Genomic DNA, 25,045 nt, shown 5'->3' with positions numbered 1-25,045 from the left:
GAGGGGGAAAAGACCAAAATAAGGTTCCCAACGTATTTGAAGAGTAAGAAATACTGAATTACTCAAGGAATAAGTTCATAATTAGCAGTAGTTTAATGAACAAGGTAAGAAATACGTGACTAGGACCCTGAGTCCATAAACCAGACTCTGCTACAGGGATGTTCTGCAGGATGCAGTGCTGTGTACTACGCCCAAGGACCCCAAGCCCCTGTTGCTGCTGGATCACAGCGGGGATCCTCATCAGGGTAGAACACAGGCACTGAACGTTTATAATAATACTGAAGCCGTGACAGCAGTTTTTCCACGACATGAGGATATTTTTCAGACAAATCATTTTTCTCTTCAGGATCATGAACAATATCAAACAGCCAAAGTCTCTTTGTTGGTGGATCAGATGACTGAATTTTTGACTCATTGAACAAAGATGGTGGAGGGAACCAATGGCTACAGCCTGCAGAAACAGGAACAGACCAAGGGTTAATTCTCATATATGGACCAGCGGTGTGGAGATGTAGTTATACTGTAATCAACAAATTCACTAGGTCCTTTGACAAGCCACTGGAGAGTGATTGTTGCTGCATTCCTTAACTCTAGCCCGGCACCAGAGTCTCTCTGGTCCAGGCCTACCTATACAGGAGTCCTATTTATACAAAAAGGGGATTCAAACTTCCACGTCACTTAATTTCATATCAATTAATTTCATGGACTTTCTTCTTGGATTCCTTGATCTTTATGGGTCCCTTGCAACTTGAGATACTCAATGATCCTGATAGTTTCTACACTACTGTGAAAATAATTTGCATACAAAATATTTGCAAGATGAAAGATGATGTTGTTTGCATCTTGGAAGCGTCCCTTCTAGATTTTTGCATATGATAAAAAACCTGAGAAGTTAACAGAATAACTAAAATAAATTAAAATATATTAAACAGAATTAAACTGTGTTTGAGGCAAGTGGGAGATATGACACACTGTACAAAATGGAGTTACTTCATTACCTGGATATCCAGTTAATAACTTCCATTTTCCATGTCGGATCGCTGCATGGATGGATATATTGAAAAGTGTATCATCCCATGGAGAAGAACTGCTCTGCGGTAAAGAAGTCCCGCTGTCAATTCCAAGACCTTAACGAAACAGTAAACTAAGTTAGGTACATTGCATATTAATGAAGTAATTTTTAGAATTATGTTGGAAAACAAAGCAGTATCATTAATTTATTTTTATGTATTGGATAAAAAATTTGTTATATAGATGTGCAAAGATCTGCGCTATGATTTACTGTATGTATTTAACTCAGAACTTAAACTGCACCTGAAAACGTTACCAGTGGAAAGTGTCATACCTGAGTCCAGATAACTGCACTCAGTTTGTATACAGATATTATACGCATATCTCATGTATCTACACTAAGAATAGTCATGATTGGAATTGCTAAATTTGCTCATATAAATGTGTGTATCTTTTCCCAGTTAGGAATATAGGACTGAAAGATCTCCTGAATCAATGCTACTCCAGGGGACCAAGTACCAAGTCCTGAATTGTACCCACATGCAGACAACTCTCTCTCTGAATTGAGCTGGCTAAAATGCGCACACATCCAGGTCTGGCCAGTGAGGTACTTCTGTGGGATGACACAGCATGAAGCATGTCTTCGTGCTGTCTTTGGTAGAGTCACATATGATGTGGCCCTATATCCAGACATGACAGAAAAATCTGAAGTGTCCCCTATGTGCAATTCCCTCCCAAAAGAAAACCTGAAGCTCCTTATAGGAGGGAGCTCAGAAAAAGCCCAAAACATGCATACACCAGGGATGATCAGGAGACCAGTTCTTTACTGAAACCAAAGGGAGTCAGACAGACAGACTGCATATCAGCTTGCATAAACAAGCGGACAGTTTAAGACGTGAAATATAAGAGGTTTATATTAACTATATGAGTTGATACCTGTTTACCAAAAGAATACCAGAAGGCAACTCTATAATCAGACTAGAAACAAGATACCAGGAGGTGGAGAGAAAACAGTGTTGATTTTCTGGCATCTTTCAAGAGGTCACTTTCAATCAGTTTAGGAAATTTGAAGGATTCAGATGACAGATTTTTACCACTGAAATGAAAAAGAGAACCCATGCGATGGATTCTCACAATGATCATGTGAGAATCCAGTATTAGAAGCAGAACTAGAGGTTTCTAAAAGAGTAGATTCTGTACATCACAGCGGGGCAAATATACATCTGATAAGACAGCAACAGAAAGTTTGGAAAGGAAATGCTGGGACAAAATCTCTCTATTTTTTGTGAAGGTCCAGTTAAGTTTCTACTTTATTACTGTGCTTCACACTTTCAGTCAGTTTTTCTTTAATAAGTACTTTTTGTGCATAACCAAGTTCCCTGCTTACATCTGACTTGTATAATGCTCCCAGATAAGGTACTAAGGGGGACTTGATGCAGAGATTGCGGAGGATTCAACTCATCTTAGATCATGAAGCACTGAAGATGAAGGTCAAAAAAACCCAAACCCCTGTAAAAACAAGCGGTTCATAAATACCCCCAGAATAATCTCTTCTTGAAGATAAATCCACACACACCCATGTGATGTCTGTAGCAGATATGAAAGTTTAAAGATTAATATTGCTTACTTTTCAACATCATTGTTATGTATTATTCTGTCATACTGTTTGCATCTTTGCCATCTACTTTCTTAAAGAGCACAGTGAAAGACACTCAGCAGATCAAAACCCCACAGACATGTTTTTTAAACAATACATCTCAAAATCACAATATTAAGGCTTGTTCTAAAGGAAAAATTATGTGAGTTTGCATTTCTGATTTTAAGGTTTAGCATGGAGAATATGCTTCTGATTGCTGAGCTAAGGTATGTGAAGCCATAGTATTACACAAGGTGAATTACTTAACGTACTTCGAAAAAACAGTATGAAAGATTGTATTTTTAGATATACTTTGAAAAATATTCTTAGCATGCCATGCATGAGACCTACAATAAGACTCAAGAAGATAAAATAATTTTTACCCCCCCTTATTTAGCGCAGGTAAAACCAAACTCCTAAACTAAGAAATGCTTTTACCAGGGCTTGTACTTGAAGTCGTTAGGTGGAATATTATCTTTCTTGAAAAGAAAAAGATCAATTCCCTCATATTGAGCCATTATAAACAGAACTCTGTCAGTCATGTTAACTCACCCATTGCAAGCACTTGTCCTGTGCCAAAGAAATGTACTATTATTCAGACAGTATATTCAGACCAGTACTGTATTGCTTCCCAGGCAGTACCAGTCAACTTTTATCAGACATACCAGCCATTGAAAACAGACTGATGCTTGTTTGAATGCTCTCTACAGAGGATATTTATAGGACTGCCAGTTTATTACATTATATAAACACCACATAAAGAACTAAGATAAATAAAAATATTGCTTAATATGAGTTTTCTTCCCATCATATGCCTTTCACTTTAAGCTCAGATATTCCTTCCTCACCCTGCATTTACCTGACTTTCTCCTTGTCTTCAGCCCAGCTTTTAAGTTTCCACCTCTGTCTTCATTCTTCAGCTCAACCTTTCACCTAGTGCAGGTGGAATGCAAAATGCACAGGTAGCCTTCTCCCTCACTATATGAATTTTACAGGGATCCCTTTTCTTATTTGGCCAACTAAAGAAGTCACATTCTTTTTATTTCCTTTGCAAGATAAAACATTAATTCCCATCGCATCTAAGCAGTTTACCTCTACATCTGCTCTAGATTGTTGGTGTTTCTTTTTTTGTTTCTTTTTTTTTTTTTTCCATTATGGTTGACCAGGCGGTAACAACAGCCTGTGGACTAATTCAGGAGTCAGAGGACAGATGCTTTTTGTCGACCTGTGTAATCAAGTCTGCCTTCACATGCCTGCATACTGTCCTTACAGACTTATATACTAAAAATTCAATGCTTTTGCTTGTGCAATGAGGCTAGAAATTACATTTTTCTGGCATTTGAGCTTGAGTATCTCAGTGGCTAATGAAATACTAAAGCTTTTTTTTTACCTTAAAAGAAAAATCCCACTGCCTCTGCCATGAATTCTCTTATTTTCAAATAGAAGGCACTGCTTCCTGAAGCTCAATTTCAAAGCCTCACCAGCTGAGTGAGGCTTTGAAATTTCACCAGCTCACCATATAAAAATACAACTTTTATTAGTTACAAAAGCAGTGAAATTTTATTCTGGTATTTATTTTCAAATATTTAATGCTACAATGAATGGATTGAAATATTTTAGTGTTTTGTTTGGAGTTGTAGGTCATCAAAAATATTCAAATAGCTTTTACATCTCCATAGAAAAACAAATCCTTCAGAACCTGTTGCCCTTACTAAGCAACTTTGGAGTTTATATCGTATTTCAAGACCATCCTTAGTCTTAACAATCTTTTTAAAAGGAATTGAGTGGCCAACTTCCATTACCTGCAAAAGCAGTTTATATTCTAAATACTTTAAAAGCCTGGCCCTTTGCCACTTACGAAAACTTCAGCTTAGTTCTTTTTTTCCCATTATGATACATTGTCTCTATAAACAGATATATACTTCAAATTAGGATGTAAAAGCCTAAATAATTTTCAATTGCTAATTTATATCTTCAAGAAACCTGATTTTTCAGAAGACAAATGTCATCAACTCTGAAAAATCTATGCAAGATGCTCAGAAAGCGTAAGTCAAAAATGTTAGTTGCATTTGCAAAAATAATTGCCATTTTGATAACTTGAATAATCCACAGCATACTCTTCAGCCAGGATGTTGAAACATTTACTACTGGATAAGTATATAAATAACATTCTGAAAGACAACCAGCGAATACATGGGGCTTTTCTAAAAAGTGAATGATCTTTCAGTGCATTAAGCTGTGCTACTGCACAAAGTAAAACAAAATGGAACATAATGAACATAAGGCAAAAAAGCCAATCCTCACTGCATATACAGAAGAATGTGCTCTGAACAAGCTATTGCTATTTAGGAAAGAGTCTGTGAAGTTGTGATGAGCACATAATGCCCAGTGGCAGTCAAGAAAAGCAAAACCAGTATTAGAAATCACAAAGAATTGGACACTATGCCAATCACCCAGATCCTTGTTGTGCTTCACACAGGATACTGTGCAGTTTAGATCCCCATGTTACAAAATGGACACAGGAAAACCATGTGAGATACAAAGAGATGTGACAAAGAAGATTAAAGCTATGGAACAGCTTCTGTGGGGACAATGGCTAAATAAATAGGTCTCTTCTTCCTCAAAGATGGACAACTGATGAGGGATGTGACACAGGTCTATGAATTTGTGTGGCCATAATAAGCTGAATAAGGAACAACTGGTCTTTTCTAATTGGGGCAGAATAAATTATGAAGTCACATGCTCAAAATAAACAACAATATATACTTCCTTATCACAAACCCAAACTCAGCATGGAATTCCTTTCCATGGGATGCTGTGGATGCCAGAATTTTATGCAGGTGGAGTGATAAAAAGGGTTCACAAAGTGGGAAAAAAATCCATCAAGGATTCTTATATCCAAAATCACAACCTAAGGATCGGGAGCTCCGTTAGCTGCAGGTGGTGGGGGTCAGGCAACAGAAGTATATTTATGTGCTTGCCCTCATACACTCCTTCCTACACAACTGCTACTCTCAGCAACAAAATGAGCTAGCCAGATTTTTGGCCTAATCATACACAAGACGTTTTACCAAGTTACTTTTTCAGGACAAGCCAAATATTTTGTTTACAAAAGAAAGTGCTATGTCAAAGCAGCTTTATGCAATCCCTTTTATTATCTTAATCCCTGTATACACTAAACTGAAAGGGTCAAAACTTTCACAAAAGATAAGTATAGAACCACAGAATCAAACAATAACTCAAGCTGGAAGGACCTACAAGGATCATCGAGTCCAACTCCCTCCTCCTCACAGAACCACCTACAACTAAACCATATGGCTAAGAACATCGTCTAGATGCTCCTTGAACTGTAACAGGCTTGGTGTCATTTCCTTGAGAAGCCTGTCCCAGTGACTGACCAGCATCTCAGTGAAGAACTTTTTCCTAGTCTCCAATCTGAACTTCCCCTGACACAGCTTCATTCCATCTCCTCGTGTCCTATCGCTGGTCACCAGGGAGAGGAGATCGGCACCTCCCCTCCACTGCCCCCCTTGAGGAAGTTGCAGGCTGCGATGAGGTCACCCCTCAGCCTTCTCTTCTCCAAGCTGAGCAAACCAAGTGACCTCAGCTGCTCCTCATAAGTATTGCCCTCAAGGCTTTTCACCATCTTGGTTGCCTTCCTCTGTAAGCATATGATTCATATCATACAGGTTAACTGTAGTTTTACAAATATGTGAACATCATGAGTCACTTCTAGATTACCTTCAGTGCTAGTCTTAAAAGGAGGGATAATGTAAAGAAATGAAAATATTAATTTGTACTAGCAATGGCTTCCAATGCACAGATCAGTCCATACCACTGCAGACAAGTCAGTTCTTTGCTTAAGGCTTGTTTTTCACTTATACCAGAACATAAATCAAGAGTAAAGAATTTAAATAATGGATTCACGCTAGCTTTATACTACTGTGATAGATCAGAATCTGATACCTACATTATTTCCTGCTTTAGTCAGACAATTTTAAATTTAAAAAAGCCCCTACAATTTACATAAAATGTTACAAGTGGCAGGTTTTGCCATAGTGAAGAAGATACTTGGTACATTAAATCCAGCAGTGTGTCCCAAAAAGTACTTAGTAACTGGTGATTCAAAGTAAAATAGAAAAGATAAATCAAAACTGCTTACTTTGCCCAGCAATCTGTTCTTTCACTTCACTTTCTAAGCATAAGGAAGATCATAAAAAATGATGCAATGTGCTTTAGCTCTGGTTTTTTCCTCCCAGCCTTTCAAAAAAGCTCTTCCGACCTCATTCAGTATCCCATGTGTACTCCTGATTTAACACATCATTTAGGTTAGGTGGGTAGCTCTTCCAGAGAAAAAAACTGTCTTCCCATGTATTTCTGCATACACTTACGCCTTCTGCTTAACTCATTAGTTTACCTGTCCAACTGGGCAATGATTTCTGGGGTAGAACACAGGAAGAAACATTTCTTCACATTTCTTCCCTGGTGATCAGTGTATGCTTGAGAATCAATCATCTACTCCTTTGTACATACAATCTTATTGTCCTATCAGAAACTTAACTAAAATTAAAAAATACTAATTTATCTGACCACCATGAAAAAGACAAAAATATCTGAAAATCCATTTCTTTTCTGTGTAACTCAAAACCTTCTAAATTCTTCTACTACTTCTGTACACCAAAATAACTTTGTGACCCTTTGAAAAAAAAAAAAGAAGGGCTGATCCAGTTTTACTACATTTTACAGCTTTAGATGTCTTATCAGAAGCCCTCTACTCCTCTTCCTGTATGGGGCCTATAAATCCAGCTTGTTTATTTTCCTAAGTCTTATGATGTTCCCGACAGATTTCACTGATAGACTCTGAAATATTTCATATTCAGTCAAGAACAAGCACTGGGAAAAAGACAAAAAAAAAAAAAGCAGTTTTCCTAATGCAAGCAAAATAAAAAAATAGCAAAGAGAACAATAAAAAGCCACTGTAACACAGTACTTGGTAGGCAGGCTGGGAAAATTCAGATCTGTCACATATTTGCAAATATTTCCTATCATTTATTTCAATCTTTTGCTTTCTACTTTGCAAAGCACATATTTCAACTACCACACAACCATAATTTGTAAAAAAAGGTATAAGGATAGGCAACACCCATATTGTGTAAATTTGCAAGGTTAGAAAAAAATAAAAAAGGTACAATGTGATTATTTTTTTTTTAAAAAAGAAACCCTCATTCTTCAGTCTAAAAGATAAATTTGTGGAAACATTTTATTAAATGTAATATATTTCTTAAGAGTATATTCATTTAACCTTCGGTATGTAAATTTTAATCATAAGAAGGAAAACCATAAACTGCAAATTTTCAGCTGAGATTTAAAAAAGGGAATATATATTCTTTATCTATATATATAATATTTGCACAGATCTAATAAGCATAGATCAATTGCCCTTCTCAGTCCTCTAGCTCTCCTTCCTTCTTTCAAAGAGACCAACTCAAGCAACTGGTAGAAACCTAGAATGTGGAGATATAAATAGACAGTACACCCAAAAATAAAATATTCTGCCTCAAGTCTATGATTAAGATGATGAAAACGATCCATGTTGAGAAGTTTCTTGGTTGGTAAGAGATCAAAAGGCACACAGTTCTCTCTAACATGCCATTTAGTGAGGTCCTGACCACAAGATTTAAAGGATCCAAAACAATATTGCTTGAGGCATGCTACATTTCTGTACGCTGTGGTCTACAATACTAGTGTGCAGGGAGGCAATGTTTGGTACATGACAGCAATGTTGTAGAAAGACAAATGAACATTAACTTATTATTTATTTAGGAGACAGAGCCCTGCCCAAAGAGTTAATCTAAATAGTTTAAGTGATTGTCAGATTTACTACGTTTCTTCAATTTTCCAATACCCTACACAGTAATAAAAAAATTATTTCATAAGCAACTACAGATAATCAGTGCCCTTCATGGTCAACACAATCAACTGAAGCTTCTACTTATGTTTTTTCATCTGCAGAACAGGGATGTTAGAAGTTACTGACTTTTGCAGTATATTTCCAAAAGGAAGCAGTGACAAAATATCAGCATTCTCTATGTTTCAATTTATATGACAATATATTGTAGCGGCAGCTTCAGCGGTATGACAGGAAAAATACAATCACAAAAAGCTCCATTTAATTGCAACCTGCTTGATGGAAAAGACTGAAAAGCATGCATTAAAAAAAGCCACAAAACCTAGGGTGAATTAAGATTTTAGATGGCTCACACTCTTCCCAGAGCAAATTAGAAACACATCTATATAACGATACACAATATATCTATATAACATATATATGTTCTGTAATATATAATATAATCTATATAACAAAACCACAATAATAAGTACCTGCTACTGTTTTACAGGTGTAAAGTACATTTAAGAGTTTTCAGCCAAAGCAAGTATATCACCAGTATTTCCTGTAACACAAGTGTCTGTACATATTACACTACCTGGATGTCTAAATAGTTTGATACCTCACAGTTTACAATGCATGCCACACAGAGGATTCCCTAGGTATTCTCTTAGCAACTAAAAATTACCTCTGTAGTCCTCAAGACTTCCAGTTTAGCACAAATTTTGTGCAGCAATGCAATACTCCCTATCAGTTATTTGGTATTTCCAATGCAATATCTAAATAATACATAACATGTTCCATACAGAACACAAATTTTCTTCTCATACCTCATGGCCATCTCGGCCAAGAAACTAAGCAACCATGGGACAAGTGGAAAGAGCCTCATGGGGATACAAAAGCATCTAGTAAAACGGGAATCAAAAGTTTTGATTTCACACTGCAGAGGCCACCGCTGGATTCCTAAAAGAATCTGTGCTGGGAACCATACTGTTGAGCATATTCCAAATGACCTGGAAAAGGGACTGAACAGTGAGATCACAAAGCCTGTGGATGATCGTAAGTTATTTAAAGATGACTGTAAATAATGACAGAAGGCCCTTATGAGACTGGGTGAGTAGGCATTAAATAGGCAATGAAATTTAACTTAGATACAGATAAAGTGATGCATGTGTGAAATAACAATCCAAAATTCACATATAAAATTATGGCTTGTATATCACCCATAACTGTCTGAGAGTGAAACCTTGGGCTCGTCACAGATTGAGCTGATGCTTTTTCACAATTAAGACAGCACTGATCAAAAAGAAAACTGAGTGCCAGGAATTAATAGAAAAGGGCTCGTAATCAAAGCAAAAAGTTCTATGCAACTGGAAAACAGTAGTTCTGGTCTCCCCATCTCAAAAAGAATACAGTATGGCTGAAAAAGTACAGAAACCAGCAACAAAGTTGGGTGACATGCAATCTCTCATGAATTAAAATCCTCTGCCAGATGTACATTCTGCTTAATTAAATTTGTATGTTCTATGAAACTCCAGGGACCAGGCTGCTTCCATCCCCTGCATGACCTAAGGTTCTTCCCTTCTTGTGTGATGTTGAGCCAAACGCAATCAAATAATCAAAACCTTATTTTTTTAGTTGACAGGGGACATATCAATGTAACACACAGGCCATATAGTTAGAGTGCTCAGTGCATAGAGCATAGAGTTAGGCTGCTCAGACCTCAGGAAGTACCTTGAGTGAAACCACACCATCTTGGCAGTTGTTAGCATATTCAGTGTGACTGCAGGCCCTACCTGACCTGACTAGACATCACCTACAATGCAAAACAGCACTACCACACAGCGTGCACCTACAGTGAGAAAATCTCATACATGCTGGAACACTGGATCAGACATTCTTTACTCAGGAAATTCATTGTCTGCTTTTGCCAGTAACAGTCATATTCCAACCAGACTAGACCACATTCTCTGAACAAATAGGGTCTTGGTTACATTCTCAAAATCAACTACATGCCCTTTTTTTCAATCACTTAAGATGTTTTGTCAAAACCCCTCACATTATTCTATGGCTTTGCAAAATCTTTTTTTTTAGTAGATTCTCAGTTTGATGCTATCAGAACAGTTAGAAGACCTCTCTGAGCTGCTGGTCCCCTGCCATGCTTACCCCCACGTGATGGTAACAGAGATTTCATTTTGTCAGCAGGCACCACATAAGCCACAACTGTCACTAAGACAGTGTTGCAATAAAGCCCTGCTTGTTTGCAAAGATCTTTGGGATTATCATTGGGACCACTCATGTTTTCATACATATCTCTGCTAGGAGAGGCTGGAGAGACATTGAGATCTGTAAGTATGACAAAAGGCACATCATGGGGTTCTGTCAGATATGCCCTCGGAGCAAGGAACACAGCCCTAACAAGTTTGCAACATGCAGCCAGAAGGCAAGAAACTACAGAACTGCAGAAACTAGTGCATGCAGTAACACAGCTTATGCATATGTCCAAAAAAAGATACTGCATTTAAAATAATTTGATCTTGTGCATAGAGCTTGTCAGCTCACTGAAGACTGCCACTCCAGGAAGACAGGCTTTCAAAAGGTAGTGTCACCTGGCAATGACAAGTCTCAAGGGGCTAAATTAGATGTTGGTTGCTGTTTTTCTTTTTTTTAAATTCTGCTGAGATTATACTCTAAATCATTAAGAGTAATTAAAAAAAGTTTCTTTACTCTGTAAAAATGTTTTTAATAGAGAGAGGTGAACAACTCTGTATGTCCTGGAGCAAAATTCTGCTTGGTAGTTTAACCAAACACTGGGAAAAAGCCACTCAGGCTACTTCCACTAGATCTTAAAAGAAACAAACAATAACTAGTATTATTTTCATAGTAAGGGAATGCTTATGCCTCCCTGCCTCTTGTGATCTGATCAGTACTCTATAAAAAACACAGAGATCCCCAGACAGAAGTCTGGGACTGGTGAACCAAAAGCCACTTACATACAAAACCAAAACAGAAAGAGAGTATTTTCTCGTAGGTTCATTATCATCTTTAAAATCAACATACTATTTTAGCCACGCAAGAAATCCCTATTGTATTCACCAGCTTCTATACATTGTCAGAAAAATGGTAATGGTATCATTCTCCTACTGCTTCCATTAAAATAAATCAAAGGTTTTGCATATCACAGCTTCTGTTCTGATGCAAATCATTTAACTCTTTTAGCACGATTTAAAACATCTACTTACATGATGCCCATTAAATAGAAAAGAAAGAAAACCCAAGCATTTAAAAAAATCACTGGTGACTACTTTTCTACCAATAGACACTGCATCCTCCAAATCACCTTAGCCTGTTTTTGTGCTACAATAGCAGAAATAGTAGGCAAAAAAACAGAGACTTTCTTAAATATTATGGAACTCCACATAAAAATTACCCTCATGAAACAGTCTTCAACCTCCTAGAAATCTCACCACACACACACACACAAAACCTGCATGATTGGCAGGCTCACTGTCCCTTGCTAATGCTCAACTGTGGAACAGCAGGAGGTCTGTTAGGGCTTGAAAAAACCCACACTGAAACGAATGGGAACCTTTCCATTAATTCCAGTGGGCTCTGGTTCAGACTGGTTAAGCATCAGTAGTAACAAAGAAGGAATTTACACCCTACCAACTTCTCTTAATCAAACAAATGAAGCTAAATTCCCCTTATCCATACAGTTCAGTAGACACAGTGTGTTTTCCATGAAACCTTTATGTGAAAGGCTTCCCCATTTGTATTCACAACAATAATTTCTGGCAACAACACACATGTTTTAACCACCCACCCACACCCCAGATTATCCCCAAATAAAAGTGATTCTGAAATAAAAACAAAAGTGCCAATACACAATTTACCATCTCAGAAGAAAAAGCTTAAGAAAAATAATTAAAAAAAAAATCAGTAAAAGCACACAATCCCATTAATGTTACCAAAAGTTGAGGCTTATGGATGAGCTGAGAAAACTGAATTCCAGAGGCATTCTCCCTGCTGCAAAATCCATGTCACTAAGTTCAGAAGTTAAGATCTATAAAACGTTTACTTAAATGTATCACTTGGTTTTCCCTGCAGCACTGAAACAACAGAATAAAGGCAGATGTCAGGTAACAGACAGGCAGCCAGAAAGGGAAACACAAAGTCACGAAATGAACCATAACTTCACTGCACTAAAATTCAAGAAGCTACCCTATAACTTTTCTTTGTGGTCAGTGCTGCTTCCCACAACCACATCTTCTGAACCTTCCTCCAACAGCATTTTTCCAACTGTCCATTAGTTTCCTCTCTGAAGGAGGAAATTCTCAGGTCATACCGAAAGCCCTGGTTAACTGCATGCCATATAAATTATTGTTTTTCCCCTAAAGCAATTCAAAATAGATGCCAATTCAATGCTGAACTAATTTAATTTTCAGTAAATTGGAAATAAAGAAATGGCTCAGACTAATTAGATGTTTAACTTCCATACATTTTTCATAAAAAGAAAATTAAGCTGAAAAGTAAGGGTTAAATTTACATGAGGATGTACCTGACAAAATAAGAGGTTTTCTCTCCCTTCCAAAAAAATCTAGCCCAACACTGGGGATATGTTTCTGGGCTTTGAGGACCCATGTTCATGCCCTGTTTTATCCTTATTGTTACAAAGGGTTCTGAACTGGTATCTTCCATCTTTCAGGAGAGATTTCCCCCCAACAGACTGTATGAAACTCTAGGATAGAGGTTTTCTCCATATATTCTATTTCACATCATATAATACATACAAATGCTTTGAATGACCATACCAAAAATAAGCCTTTAACTTGGTGATGGGATATTTGGGTGGGTTTGGGTAACTTTGATTTCCACTCATACCAAATCTGTACATAAAACTTCTAATTTATATAAGGATGTAACCAAATTTAGCATGTACAACATTTGGAACATGTACTTAACTTTTTATTACCTTCTGAATTTTAATTCAATGATTCATGTGTTTTTCCTAGCATCCATAGATGCAAAATATTCTGTAGGCACAGGGTGGTTTCCATTTGCAAGTCTGGTCTATAGTTTGACTTGCAGGCAGTCTATAAATACGTCCAGATTAGGGACTCTAGATTACACCATAAACACCAGAATGGTACATGAAAAAAATAAACAGATTTCTTTCAGTATTTCTCAGTTTGGAAGTACCTGGATCTGGGCAGAACAGAGAGAAGGTAGCAGAGGTAGCAGAGGTAGCAGGAAGGCTTAATGTGGGAACATAATATATAAGTATCTTTCAGCATACACTGTTTCTAGTGAAGGCTGTTTTAGCAATTGGAAAGCTGTAGTCTTTACATTGTTCAGCTGCACACATAATAAAAGTAGTACGAATCTATGGACTAGGTCAGAAAAGACAATGGATTTCCATTCTATTCGAATGTCTTTGCTTTATGGTTTTGTATTAAGCACCAACATGCCTTAGTTCAATATGAGATTTTTTTTCCTCTTAAATATCAGAAAACAATATATTGAACATCATTCAAGTTTTTAATATATACACTACACCACAGTGGTTATAGCATTAAGAGCAGTGAAAGTACTACATTTTTCATTTCCACTGATATTAAATCAAGTCTCTTCCAAACACGCTGAAAAACATGATTGTCTCTAATGCAGTAATATAATTTACACAGTCCCTAAAATCTTAACCAGTCATATGAATCAACTACTTACCTGCAAGATAAGACATTCGCAAAGAAAATTTTACTGAGAAATAAAAAAGTAAAAGAAAAAACGGCATAGATAATATTTTTACAATTATGAGCCACACTTAGACCTTATATATCTTCCATTTGTAAACGTAAGTTCTTTTTAAATGCCTTGTTTGACAACAATATGTAAACACATCACTGTTCTCCATACATTTATAAATGGAATTGGAGGGTGGAAGATCTCCTATAGCTACAGAAGCATAAAAAATCTTTGATACAAGTAAATGAGGATTCCCTGGGCAAAATTACCACTTGCTCATAAACAGAAAATTTTGCACTGTTTTACATAGATGCATTAGAAATTTTGTAGATGGTGCTGTACTGAAAAATTATTTTTAGCATTTCATACAATGGAAACTTCATAACAAAAATTACTTTTTGTTAGAATTGATTCTGTGAAGCAGCCTGTTGCTTAGTTTTCATTGAGAAATGTGTAAGACAAAGCAAAATCCAGCAGGAGTTTTAAGAAATTTTCCCTGTTGCTCTGGCAAAGCGCATACATTTTCTTACCATCGATGCAACTTGTGTTCCTCCTGCAACTGATTCAGCTCTGGGATCCAGTGCCCACAAGAAATTCATTCAGGCTAAAAGTGCTGATCTCACCAGGATCAGTTTGATCCTCTGCAAATTGTCTTAAGGTGTTTATTGGTAACTGCTGAACTTCAGCAAATCTCAGCCAATGAACTGTCAAAATGATATTAGATAGGTCTTCCACAAAATGCAGGAAATTTGTAAAGCTTCCTGATTATAATAGATAACGCTATAAATGTCTAGCCTATTCTTTCTTGGGATGTATGATTTGAAGTAACTTCGTTGTACTTCCTCTGAATTAACTGCTACTTCCACAACTGGAATTTTGGGAAGAGACAGAGAAATGGGAAGAGGTGGAGAAACAGTCAGGAGAATATGTTATGGATACATATCACAACACTCACAGTCACCATCATCCACAATAAAGCTGAAATTTAGAGACTACTGCATGTCTCAGAAAATATATATATTTAAAAACCTTGATAAATACCTGCTCTATTAGATTTGTAGCTGTTTTACATCCATTGCAAATTCAGTCTTTCTGAGAGAAAATATACAGGGAAATATAGAAAAATAAATAATCTTCTACTACGGGAAAAGTTAAATATCACAGTTTCCATGTCTGACTTTAATAGACAAACAACACTCTGAGCACAAGCAGATTATTTACACTGTTTTAAAGAAACTATATATAACAGTACCTTGTTTGTGAACTGACTGCTTTTTGCATAGGCATTGCTTGTTGTACATTAATAAACCTATAATCAGTAGGTTATTCAGCGCTTCTTAGACTTTTACCTTCTTATGAAGCACCAAAGACAGAAAATCTCATAGAAATCAAAGCTAAAAGTTACAAGGTGTAGCTTTGAAAAGCACTGGCTAATTAAGTAGCATTTTCCCTCTTCACAGTCACAAGCACCATCAATATGAGAGTTGAACAAGTTCTTCATGGTTACCTCTAGGCCTTCCACAGTGCTATGGACCACTGTTGTTACTGACAGTCTCTACTGCAGAAGACAAGTATTCTCCTTACTAGAGAGAAAATGTTACATATTTTTTGAAAGGGCTCAAAGTCATATGAAGCACCTTCTTCCATCTACACTTCTACCTCCTCACACAGGTAAAGGCAATTAATTTTTGCTTTTCTTCTCAGCCTTTTAAAGGCAACAGTTTTTTCCTTCATGACTATAATGAATAAAAGAAATTACATATTCTAAAGTGTTTCTAAATGATAGCTCCTTTGTCAGTACTAGCCCTTTGAAAGTGGCGATCTTTCCATTTCAGTTATATCTGTATAACCTTTGTCTTTGCTCATCCTCACTTATAAGGCACATTTTTGAAGTTGCACATGTGTTTGCAGGTCTGATGCCTTAATTAACATAAGAGTCCATGAAAATGTTCCAGAAGAAAGGACAAGATTGCTACACTCGCTTTGAAATGTGGATGGCTCTATGGGCTAACAAGGCCTTTGCATATATGTACTTTCAACTGATTTCTCTTTTTTTGAACTGTGATGTATGGAGCGATTCCTTCACCTCAACAAGGAATCTCTGAAAATGTCAAGGGCTCTCCCAGCCTATACTGTGATAATGAATTACTGAAAAAATAAGGGGGTTTGCTATTTCAATGAGGAAAGACATTTTGTGACCTTTTGATGCTTTATGGCAATAATGAGTTTTCTACAAAACTCTGAGTCTTTCTGTTACTTTATTCAAAGAAAAAAACATTTGAGGTATAGCCATGACCTTAACCTTGGAAGAATGAATAGAATACTGATCTTGAAGAAACAGATGAACCCTGAGGCACCATAACACCCTACCATCATGTTGACAAAGCTCAAGGCTGTGCCATAGACAAACTCACCCAGCAAAGCTCACCTATCTTAATTCACTTAGTTGAACACTGTGAACATACAGAATCACTATTACACCTTTTAATTTCAGTTTTCTCATTGCAATGTTTGATTCCAAAGGAAAGATTTATACTAGAATATCATGCTCAGTCTCTTACCTTTCAAAATGCATACTCTTCTTAATTTCAACAAGAGTAAGCATACCAAAATACTCTCATCCCTGTTTCAAAGTATTCACCTTGACTTTTACAACAGATTGTATCTTTACAAAAAAACCCACCACACAAACAATTGAGTAAAATCCAGAATCACTCATAGTAGTAAAAATGCCTGTGAACATCCACAGGGTGAATTATTACATTCTAATACAATCACAGAATAAAAAAAATATAATTTAGTTCTACATAAGAGCAAACATTAATACAGCCTACAAGGTCAAACATCACAATATGACAGTAAAAGGAGACCCTTGACTTCCACTTTTGATGGAAAAATAAGAATAAAAATATTCAAAGTCTTATTTTTCCTAGGAAACACATTTGAACTGAATGGGAAAATATTTATGAATTGTTGAAGACATCAAAGACCATGTTAAGATGGCCTTATGTGTGAAATATCCAAATCCCACTTGCATCACTGTAAGGTGGCACTGTTCAAGTCAAAAAGAACAGAGCCTGACTCTAACACCCTGTGCACAATTAAAACTTTAAGGTTTCCAGCTCAGAGATATTTAATTTGAAAAAATTAATCTAACATTTATGTCAAGACCTGCATAAAAATATAAAATATTACTGTTATGTTCACATAAGTATAGGATATAAGGAAGCATAAAAAACAAGCAGTACCGAGGGATTTCTGAATTCCAGTCATGATACTGCATTAGACACTTTATCAAGTGACTTAACTTTTCTAAATTCTAAAAGACATTATCTACATCCCAAAGGAAACATGGAGATTAGTATTTATGAGGCTCACCAAAGGTACAATCCCTATATACTTAGTATTTAATACGGCAGTGATGGATGATTCACACTGACATGCAGGCAGGCTAAGAGCCAAGGCAACCACAGGCCAAACGTACCAACAGCAAGAGTTACACCCCAGAAACTTCATATAGCTGACAGCCAAAAGAAAAACAGCACTCATGTCTGATGTGAATGGCAGCTGAGCTGGCTGGAACGGCCATCTCCCATAACAGAGTGGAGCTAAGCTCTGCCCAGACTGTCAGACCAGCATGAAAAGCACCGTGTGAAGTGGTTGAGGACCACGCACAGCTCTAAGGTCAGATGTTGGCAACGCCTGCCTTATAAACCTAGACCGGGTCATTGCAATGTATGATTTTCTTATAATGAAAAGATGACAGAGTCCAGATGGGAGCATGCATATGTATAATTTTGTAGAGAAATGGAAATTTGCAGAAGCAAAGAATGCATCTGTCTTTTTCCCCATATTTGACCATTCTCCCATTCCAGCTGTCACTATGTAAGCTCAGTCAGCCGACCATATTGGTTGCTTTTCTGCACGTTCTTGACTGTGAACATCTGGGTCTTAGCCTGGCACACACATGGAGTATATTTATCCCATTCAAAGCCCACACAGAGCATGCTCATCCATGCATACCTGCATCTTCTGCTACCACTGAATAACTCCATCGCTGGGGACTGTTTTTTCACCTTCTTTTTTTTTTCTAAATAATTCTAAACCAGCTAGATCAGCTAGATTATCAGTAATAAAACTGGGGAAGAAATCACTTCTGGCTTGCAAAGTCTCAGGAATCATCTTTCACATGGGCAAAATAAGTAATAAATGGGGCCTAAAGGAGCCTAGAGTGTCTATTCGTTAACCAAGATGGATTATTCTGGTGTATGTATGAATATAACATATAATGCTACAGTCATTATAATGCAATTTTAATGCCCATGAATGATACATCAGTCCCAGAACGGAAATGTTGTAATATGTCATACGTTCATTCTGCATATAGCAGATATAGCCCCTTATAAGCAATCATTTATTTTGGCAATTAGTAGCACAATATACAAGGTCATACCTTTTTTTCAAATGTCAAGGAGAGCAATGTAAAGTTTGATTAATTTTGCTCAAGGCAAATAAAAGTTTAGAAAAAAAACGGAAAAAGTTTTTACAAGTTCTCTGTCTTGGTTGTCTGCCTCTATGAATAGATATCTTCAAAATAAATTGACTACAATTAGTAGCCTACAATTTTATTATGCCTTTGAAGTTTCAGTTTATGGTTATGTCTGGAATTTTAAATGAAGGTAAAAGCTTTTTCAGCCTAAAACAGCCCCACCCAACAACATATTTATTTTGAATACATCTTTGTAATTTAAAGATGACTCAAATTCTTTTTGAAGAGAAAGTGATGCTACAAGTGTAGTCTGGAAGATTTTATGAAATTCACTAAATTTAATTAATAAATTTAGCAAGTCAGATTTAAAAAAATGCAGTGTGTAGTGATAGATTCTGATTAACAGCTCTGAATTAAAGGATACTTTTCCTTTCACCATGTCATTTAGTCCTGATTCTCAAACTAAAATTGCCTGCTGTGGGATATGAAGTTTCAATACTGCTTCAAGACAGGCCATCTAGCCATGACTGTGTGGTCAGAAATATGTTTGGTTTAGCAGTTAGGGGAATTTAGACTTAAATCCAGTTGTTTTTTAATTCAGCTGAATCACCAAAACTTGATGAAATGCCATAAGGCTGTCTAAAAGAAAGCAGATCTTTCACAATGGAAGAGCTGACGTCAGCTGCACAGCTGCCAAGCCATCAACAACTTGGTGTTTTTTTTAAAGACAAAGTCACAAAAATGGCAAAGCATTTTTCTTTCTTCTTCCTTGCAATGCATGTAAATCAGATTTTCTAGTTTTGCAACTTTTAAGTTACTTTATACATTTTATTTGCACTTTCTTAACCTATAAATTACAGAGAAAATTATACTCTGTTTCAACGTAATTTTAGCTTTCTGGTTTTAATTTTCCTAGTATACTATCAAACTCTTAAAACAACAGAAAATGTGAATGTTTCAGACCCAAACCTGGAAGACTGTAGATCTTTCATACCAGTGTCCTGCTATTACGTAATTGCAAACTCTCTAATAGATTACAGATCTACACTGAGACTCAGCAACTGAGACATACAGTCATAACTTTTGAAAATCATCAATAGGGTGATGAAGAAACATCCAGAAAGACAAAAGTGATGCCTTTTAGCAAGGAGGGAAAAGAACAAGCACCTCTGAGGAGCCTCAGTCTCACCCCATCTGCAGAGCTCACCAGACTGGTTTAGTGCAGCCAAGGTCCAACCAGAAGATGTGGTTCCCCATTCCTTCCCCCTTAGGCTCTGGCTCCAGGTGCAGCCAGATAATGCTAGGAGGGTTGTCTCTCCCTCTGCTTCCCCATCTTCAACCGCACAGCCCTCCTCACCTTGCACTACCTCTGGCATCCATCAGCCCCTTCAATGAGCAGATTCAACCCACCCGACAGAGGAAAACCAGACAAGCAAGTTGGATCGGTCCAGTGCCATAATTGTTGCAAAATAAGCATCAGGAGTGTGTGTCTGAGAATGGGGAAGGGAGGAAGCACATTCCCAGCAGAAACCTGCTGGATCACTTCATCATGTATTATGAAACAGAAACCTCAGGGTTTAATTTCAGAGCCAACAGAATCAGTCTCACCTGTCCCCCCAAAATTCTTTCTAGTTGCATCCCATGTGCCAAAATGAGCTTTTGGCCATAAAACATACATTGGAAGGGAAAAAAAAAAAACAAACAACCAAAACCCAAAACCATATTATTAAAATCTGAATCAAGGTCCTGATCTAGTTCAAAGCCTGGCTCTGCAAGTAGTTTTGGTGACCCTGGGAGGAGAGTGGTGGTGGAGCACTGTGGGAGACAGGATCTCCTCCTTGGTAGCAGCAGCGACCTACCTACACTAGCTTAAACTCCCTAAAACTACTGCCTCTGGCTGAGGTTCCCCAGTGGCCAGAGCTGATCTCAGCTGCTGGGTCCTGCAGCCAGTCCCTCCACCTGCCACCAGCCACACATTCCCCCCTGCTCCTAGTCATACAGCTACGGGACAAGTTGATTTGGCTGGCTGATGTGGTAGAAACAAAGGTTTCTTTCCCCTCCTCTTTCCCCCTGTCACCCAGAATAGTCTGAAGGTTGATCTGGTAGAAGACTCATGTTGTTGGCACATGATTTCCAGATGCAACCCAAGAGAAGGAGGAAAGAATGGGAGATATAGAGAGGACAGGCTGGCCATCTTGGCAATAGTTTGCCACCAGACTGGCTTCATTATAAAGACTGCAACCCACCCCACTCCTCAACCTAGTTTTTTGGAGGTCCCACCCTAGTTTTTCACTCCACCACTTCCTTTGTTACACCACCACAACTGTTGTAGGTCTGCATTGCAAACAAGTTCAGTTCATTGAGAGAAAAGATTGTTTTCAACCCTGACCACTCCACTGGGCAGTCAGGCACAGGAACCCTTTTATTAGCACTGCAGACAACAAGTGAGAAATTACAGTCTAAAACACATCAATACGTTTCAGACCTTCAGACTGGGAAGGTTTATAGTTGAATGATGAAAGTCTGCCCTCTGAGAGAGAAGACAGTTACTTGAAAGAGTCAATGAAATAAGACCTGATAGCATTTTTTTTTGTAAAATGGAACTGCAGACAAAATGTTTACAGTGTTTTCCCCCTTACACTGTTCAGTATTAACAATAGGAGGGAAGTACAGTACTTCGATAAAAGACTACTATAGGGCTATAGCATTTACCATTGGGCATGAGGTCCTGAAAAAAGGTAAGTAGATTAACCAGATTTGCTGGAGTAGCCCTTGCTGATGCCTAGGGGTTAGAAACCAGTGCTCAGTCTGAGAACTTGGAAAGCTGTATCATGTTACCCCAGAATCGGTAAACATGCAGGTCACGATCAGTTCTAAAAGACCACAGAGGCAAAGATGTAGTTAGCTCTGTAATCAGGATAGCATGTCCTACCTTTAACTTAACATTCTGTTGAATACTTGGCTGTAACAGTTGATACTAAATTAATTAATGTCTTTTGCACAAGGTCTTCCCTGAAGGAATGCTTATTTTGGTGTAAAAAAACAGAACAAAGCTCAGTTCCCTATTTCAGTGAAAAAAAGATATTAATTGCCTGAGACATCCCGTTATTCATGCTACTAAAAACACATAGTATCAGTTTATTCAGAGACAAAAATAAATGCATCCACTAAATACACTAAAAGAGTGTATACTTTATATATGCTATAAGTATAGACTATGCTAAAAGAGCGTATACAATATACAACAAGAGCTCAGGAGAACCTGCACTGAGTGCAAGTACAACAGTAACTAATGACCTGTGTCTGCACAACTACAACAGTACAGTGTCTTCCTTAGTAATACTATGATCAGAACTTGCCTGATCATCCACAACAACCCGGAAGTTTTTCTGTTTATGTTTAACAGTATCTTGAGATTTAATTTCTTCTTTGCTCTTCACAGTGCTCTGCAAACCCAAAGATCTTCCAGTCACTATTTTACTTTCTAATTCAATTTCTACAAATAAGAAAGTACTAGTATAATATGAATACTTCATCTGACACAAGATGATTTATGTGATGTGATTTTTTTAAGTGGACTAGGACAAGATGGACATAAAGAAGGCAAAAGACTACACAGGAAGTGAGAAAGAACCCAACAAAATATACATACATATATTTTAGCATTGTAGGAAAACTGTACTCTCATTTTAAAACAGTTAGGACAAGGACGCAATAAACAGTCAAAGAAAGATCAGAACTCTATAGAGTGACACAGTTTAACACTTTGGTGCTAGGAAGACTGTATAGGCAGTTTATTTTAAGTTGCTTTTCTTTTTAAAACATGAAGAGAGCCATGGTTGCTGAAAATATGAAAGTACTTATATATTCCAAGCTTTGTGTCTCCCTAATCTAGCCATAATAGAGACACCAACATAATTTAGCTGGATCCTAATTTTGAACTTATTATTCAGTTTGCACAAATGAAAAATGGACACTAAGTAGAAATCAGCTGAGTTACATATATAAGTTACTTCTAATAACTCTGCTAAATAGAAATTCTAATCCTTATATGACATAGCATAATTTCACTAGCTGGGTCAAACTCGGAATCATAATATGATGACTCATCCTGCAAAGCACAAAACCATTCCAACTTCCAGTTAACTTGTAAGGAAGTGAGCATGTTATGACAATAGATGAATTACAAAGAAAGCTGGATTTCTTGTCCCCAACACTGGACTATAAATTAACATGCTCTGTTGCATTAGAAACAGCACATTAATAAAAAGAACAAGGATCTGAAAAAGCACAGTTTAATGTGTATTTAGTCATGTATAACTGCGATACATCTTGTCAAACCCATCAGAAATAAAATTACTTACTCTCAAATCCTTTAAGAATGGTATTGTAAAATCAAAACTAGGCAAAATGTAAGGTATACTAATTTGGAGGTCAACTTTACCTGTTCCTGACCAAATGTGCTTGAAGGAGAAAGTAAAACAGGTGGCACAAAGTAACCTGACAAAACTATATGCCTTTGCTGAGAAGAGACAGGGAAACCCTATACAGCACGTAAGGACATGTGGCTGAAGATTCACATTTCTGTTTTTAATTACTTCAGTTTTGAAAGGTACATAAAAATATGGTAAATTTACAGGCATGCATACCCCTTTGTGATGCCTAGAAGTGACACCTCATTCAGCGTACAAACTCCACTTACTACAGCTGCTGCTCACCTGCCCCGCTCCTTGCCCTCATTGTGTGTAATGCACACAAAAAGTAAGGACATGCTACATGTAGCAAGCAGTGAAGTATCATCAGAGTATGCCATCATGGAAGCAATACGGCAAAGTAGTTCTTACACTTCGGTTCCTGAAAACCTCCTGTGCTCACCTCCCTTCTATTTACACCAAGAATTTGCCTACTCAGACACCTCCACTGAGCTCAATCACTGCAGTTCCCACAAGGAAAAGATGGTCTCTGAAGTATGCCTGAGAATACCACATCAGGGCATAACATTGTACAGGAATGCTACGACTCACTGAGCATCCTTTGAAGGGAAATTGGAGTAGCTACACCTTAATTCCATCAGTATGTAGCAATTAGCTGCAGGCAGTGCTGTCCAGCCAGCACTGAACAGGCACAACATTGCTTCTTCTGAGAAAAGCATCACAGAACCAGATGTGTGTTGCTGAAGGCCACCTTACCCCCTTTCCATCCAGTTACTACAGCACAATGTGTACCTATCGTGCAGGCAACAGATCACTGTCCCCACTGCGCTACTTCTCCTCTGCCTGGGTTTACTTCTTCATGTAATAAAATACAGAAATGCTAGAAAAACACTGGAAAGGACCTGTTCCAATAATCTGTACAAAAAAAATCTCTGCTTGAGAGGTTTGTAGTCCTTAGCACATTCATAATGTTGAATCGTAAAACAGATAGTGCTCAGAGAGCTGTAGAATTGGCAAACTTAAGCTCCAGTTCATGAGATTACAGCATTAAAGATCCAAACTATGTGACTATGGAACAAAAGCAATCACAAGGCTTGGAACCACTCAGCTTCTCACAAACTCAAGGTTTCCATTTGCAATGTCATATTATATAGATGTATCAAGATATGTTAGGGAGAGCTGTTCATTCAGAGCTACCTGTCAACAGGAAGCACTGAAGATAGGGTTTGCAGGGCTTTTTGGCAGTGTGCTTCCCTGTGCACCTCAGGCGCATGGCTGCTCCTCAACATTTCCATGTCCCAAAGTGCTTTAAGTCATTATTCAGCAGTGCTTCAGAGCTCTCTGAAATAGGAAGCAAGTGTTGATCCTGATTCAGCACACAGCACCTGGGGGATGCTGCTTCTGTATTTTAAAGCTATTTACTTAAAAGCAGAAGGCATCCTACTCAATTTTGTTTCACCTAGAAGGAAATACTTAAGGAAAACAAGGAGTGTTCAGAACATCCACTGTGTATTTCATGAGTCTTGAAAAATCCGTAGCATACTCACATGGGAAGTCATCCACAAACATGGGGTCTATGTTATGCAGCAGTTCCACTCTGGGGGAAGGTCTTCCTTCACTAGGAGAGATTTCAAAATTAAATGTTAATTTCCTTCTGCAGCTCATTATGATTCTGCATGTTTTATTTTAAGGCTTTTTGTCATCCTGATACAGAATGAGCTCATAACTATAAACTAATTGCTATCAACTTTAACCTGAATGCTCTTTTCCAACCTAGTAGCAACAGGTTTTGCCCCCATCAGCCTTCCCTGACCTCACTGCTGTTTACTGGGATTATTCGTAAATTT

The 25,045-nt window shown here is 37.5% G+C and overlaps 1 protein-coding gene across 1 annotated transcript in view; it reads right to left on the bottom strand.

Annotated features, from left to right (window-relative positions):
• Positions 1-70: 70 nt before the first annotated feature.
• The window catches only part of ARSB (arylsulfatase B), a 67,447-nt gene continuing 42,472 nt past the window's right edge, over positions 71-25,045 (bottom strand). The window contains exons 6-8 of the mRNA XM_080370867.1: positions 24,746-24,816; positions 999-1,127; positions 71-451 (exon numbers count right to left, since the gene is read on the bottom strand). Of these exons, the coding sequence (XP_080226993.1) occupies positions 186-451; positions 999-1,127; positions 24,746-24,816 (466 nt within the window). The 3' untranslated portion in view covers positions 71-185. The remainder of the gene's footprint in view (positions 452-998; positions 1,128-24,745; positions 24,817-25,045) is intronic.

This window comes from Falco punctatus, assembly GCF_963210335.1.
Source record: "Falco punctatus genome assembly, chromosome: Z".
NCBI lineage: Eukaryota > Metazoa > Chordata > Aves > Falconiformes > Falconidae > Falco > Falco punctatus.
The sequence above is the reverse complement of the archived record's forward strand: the minus strand, read 5'-3'. Positions and strand labels throughout refer to the sequence as shown.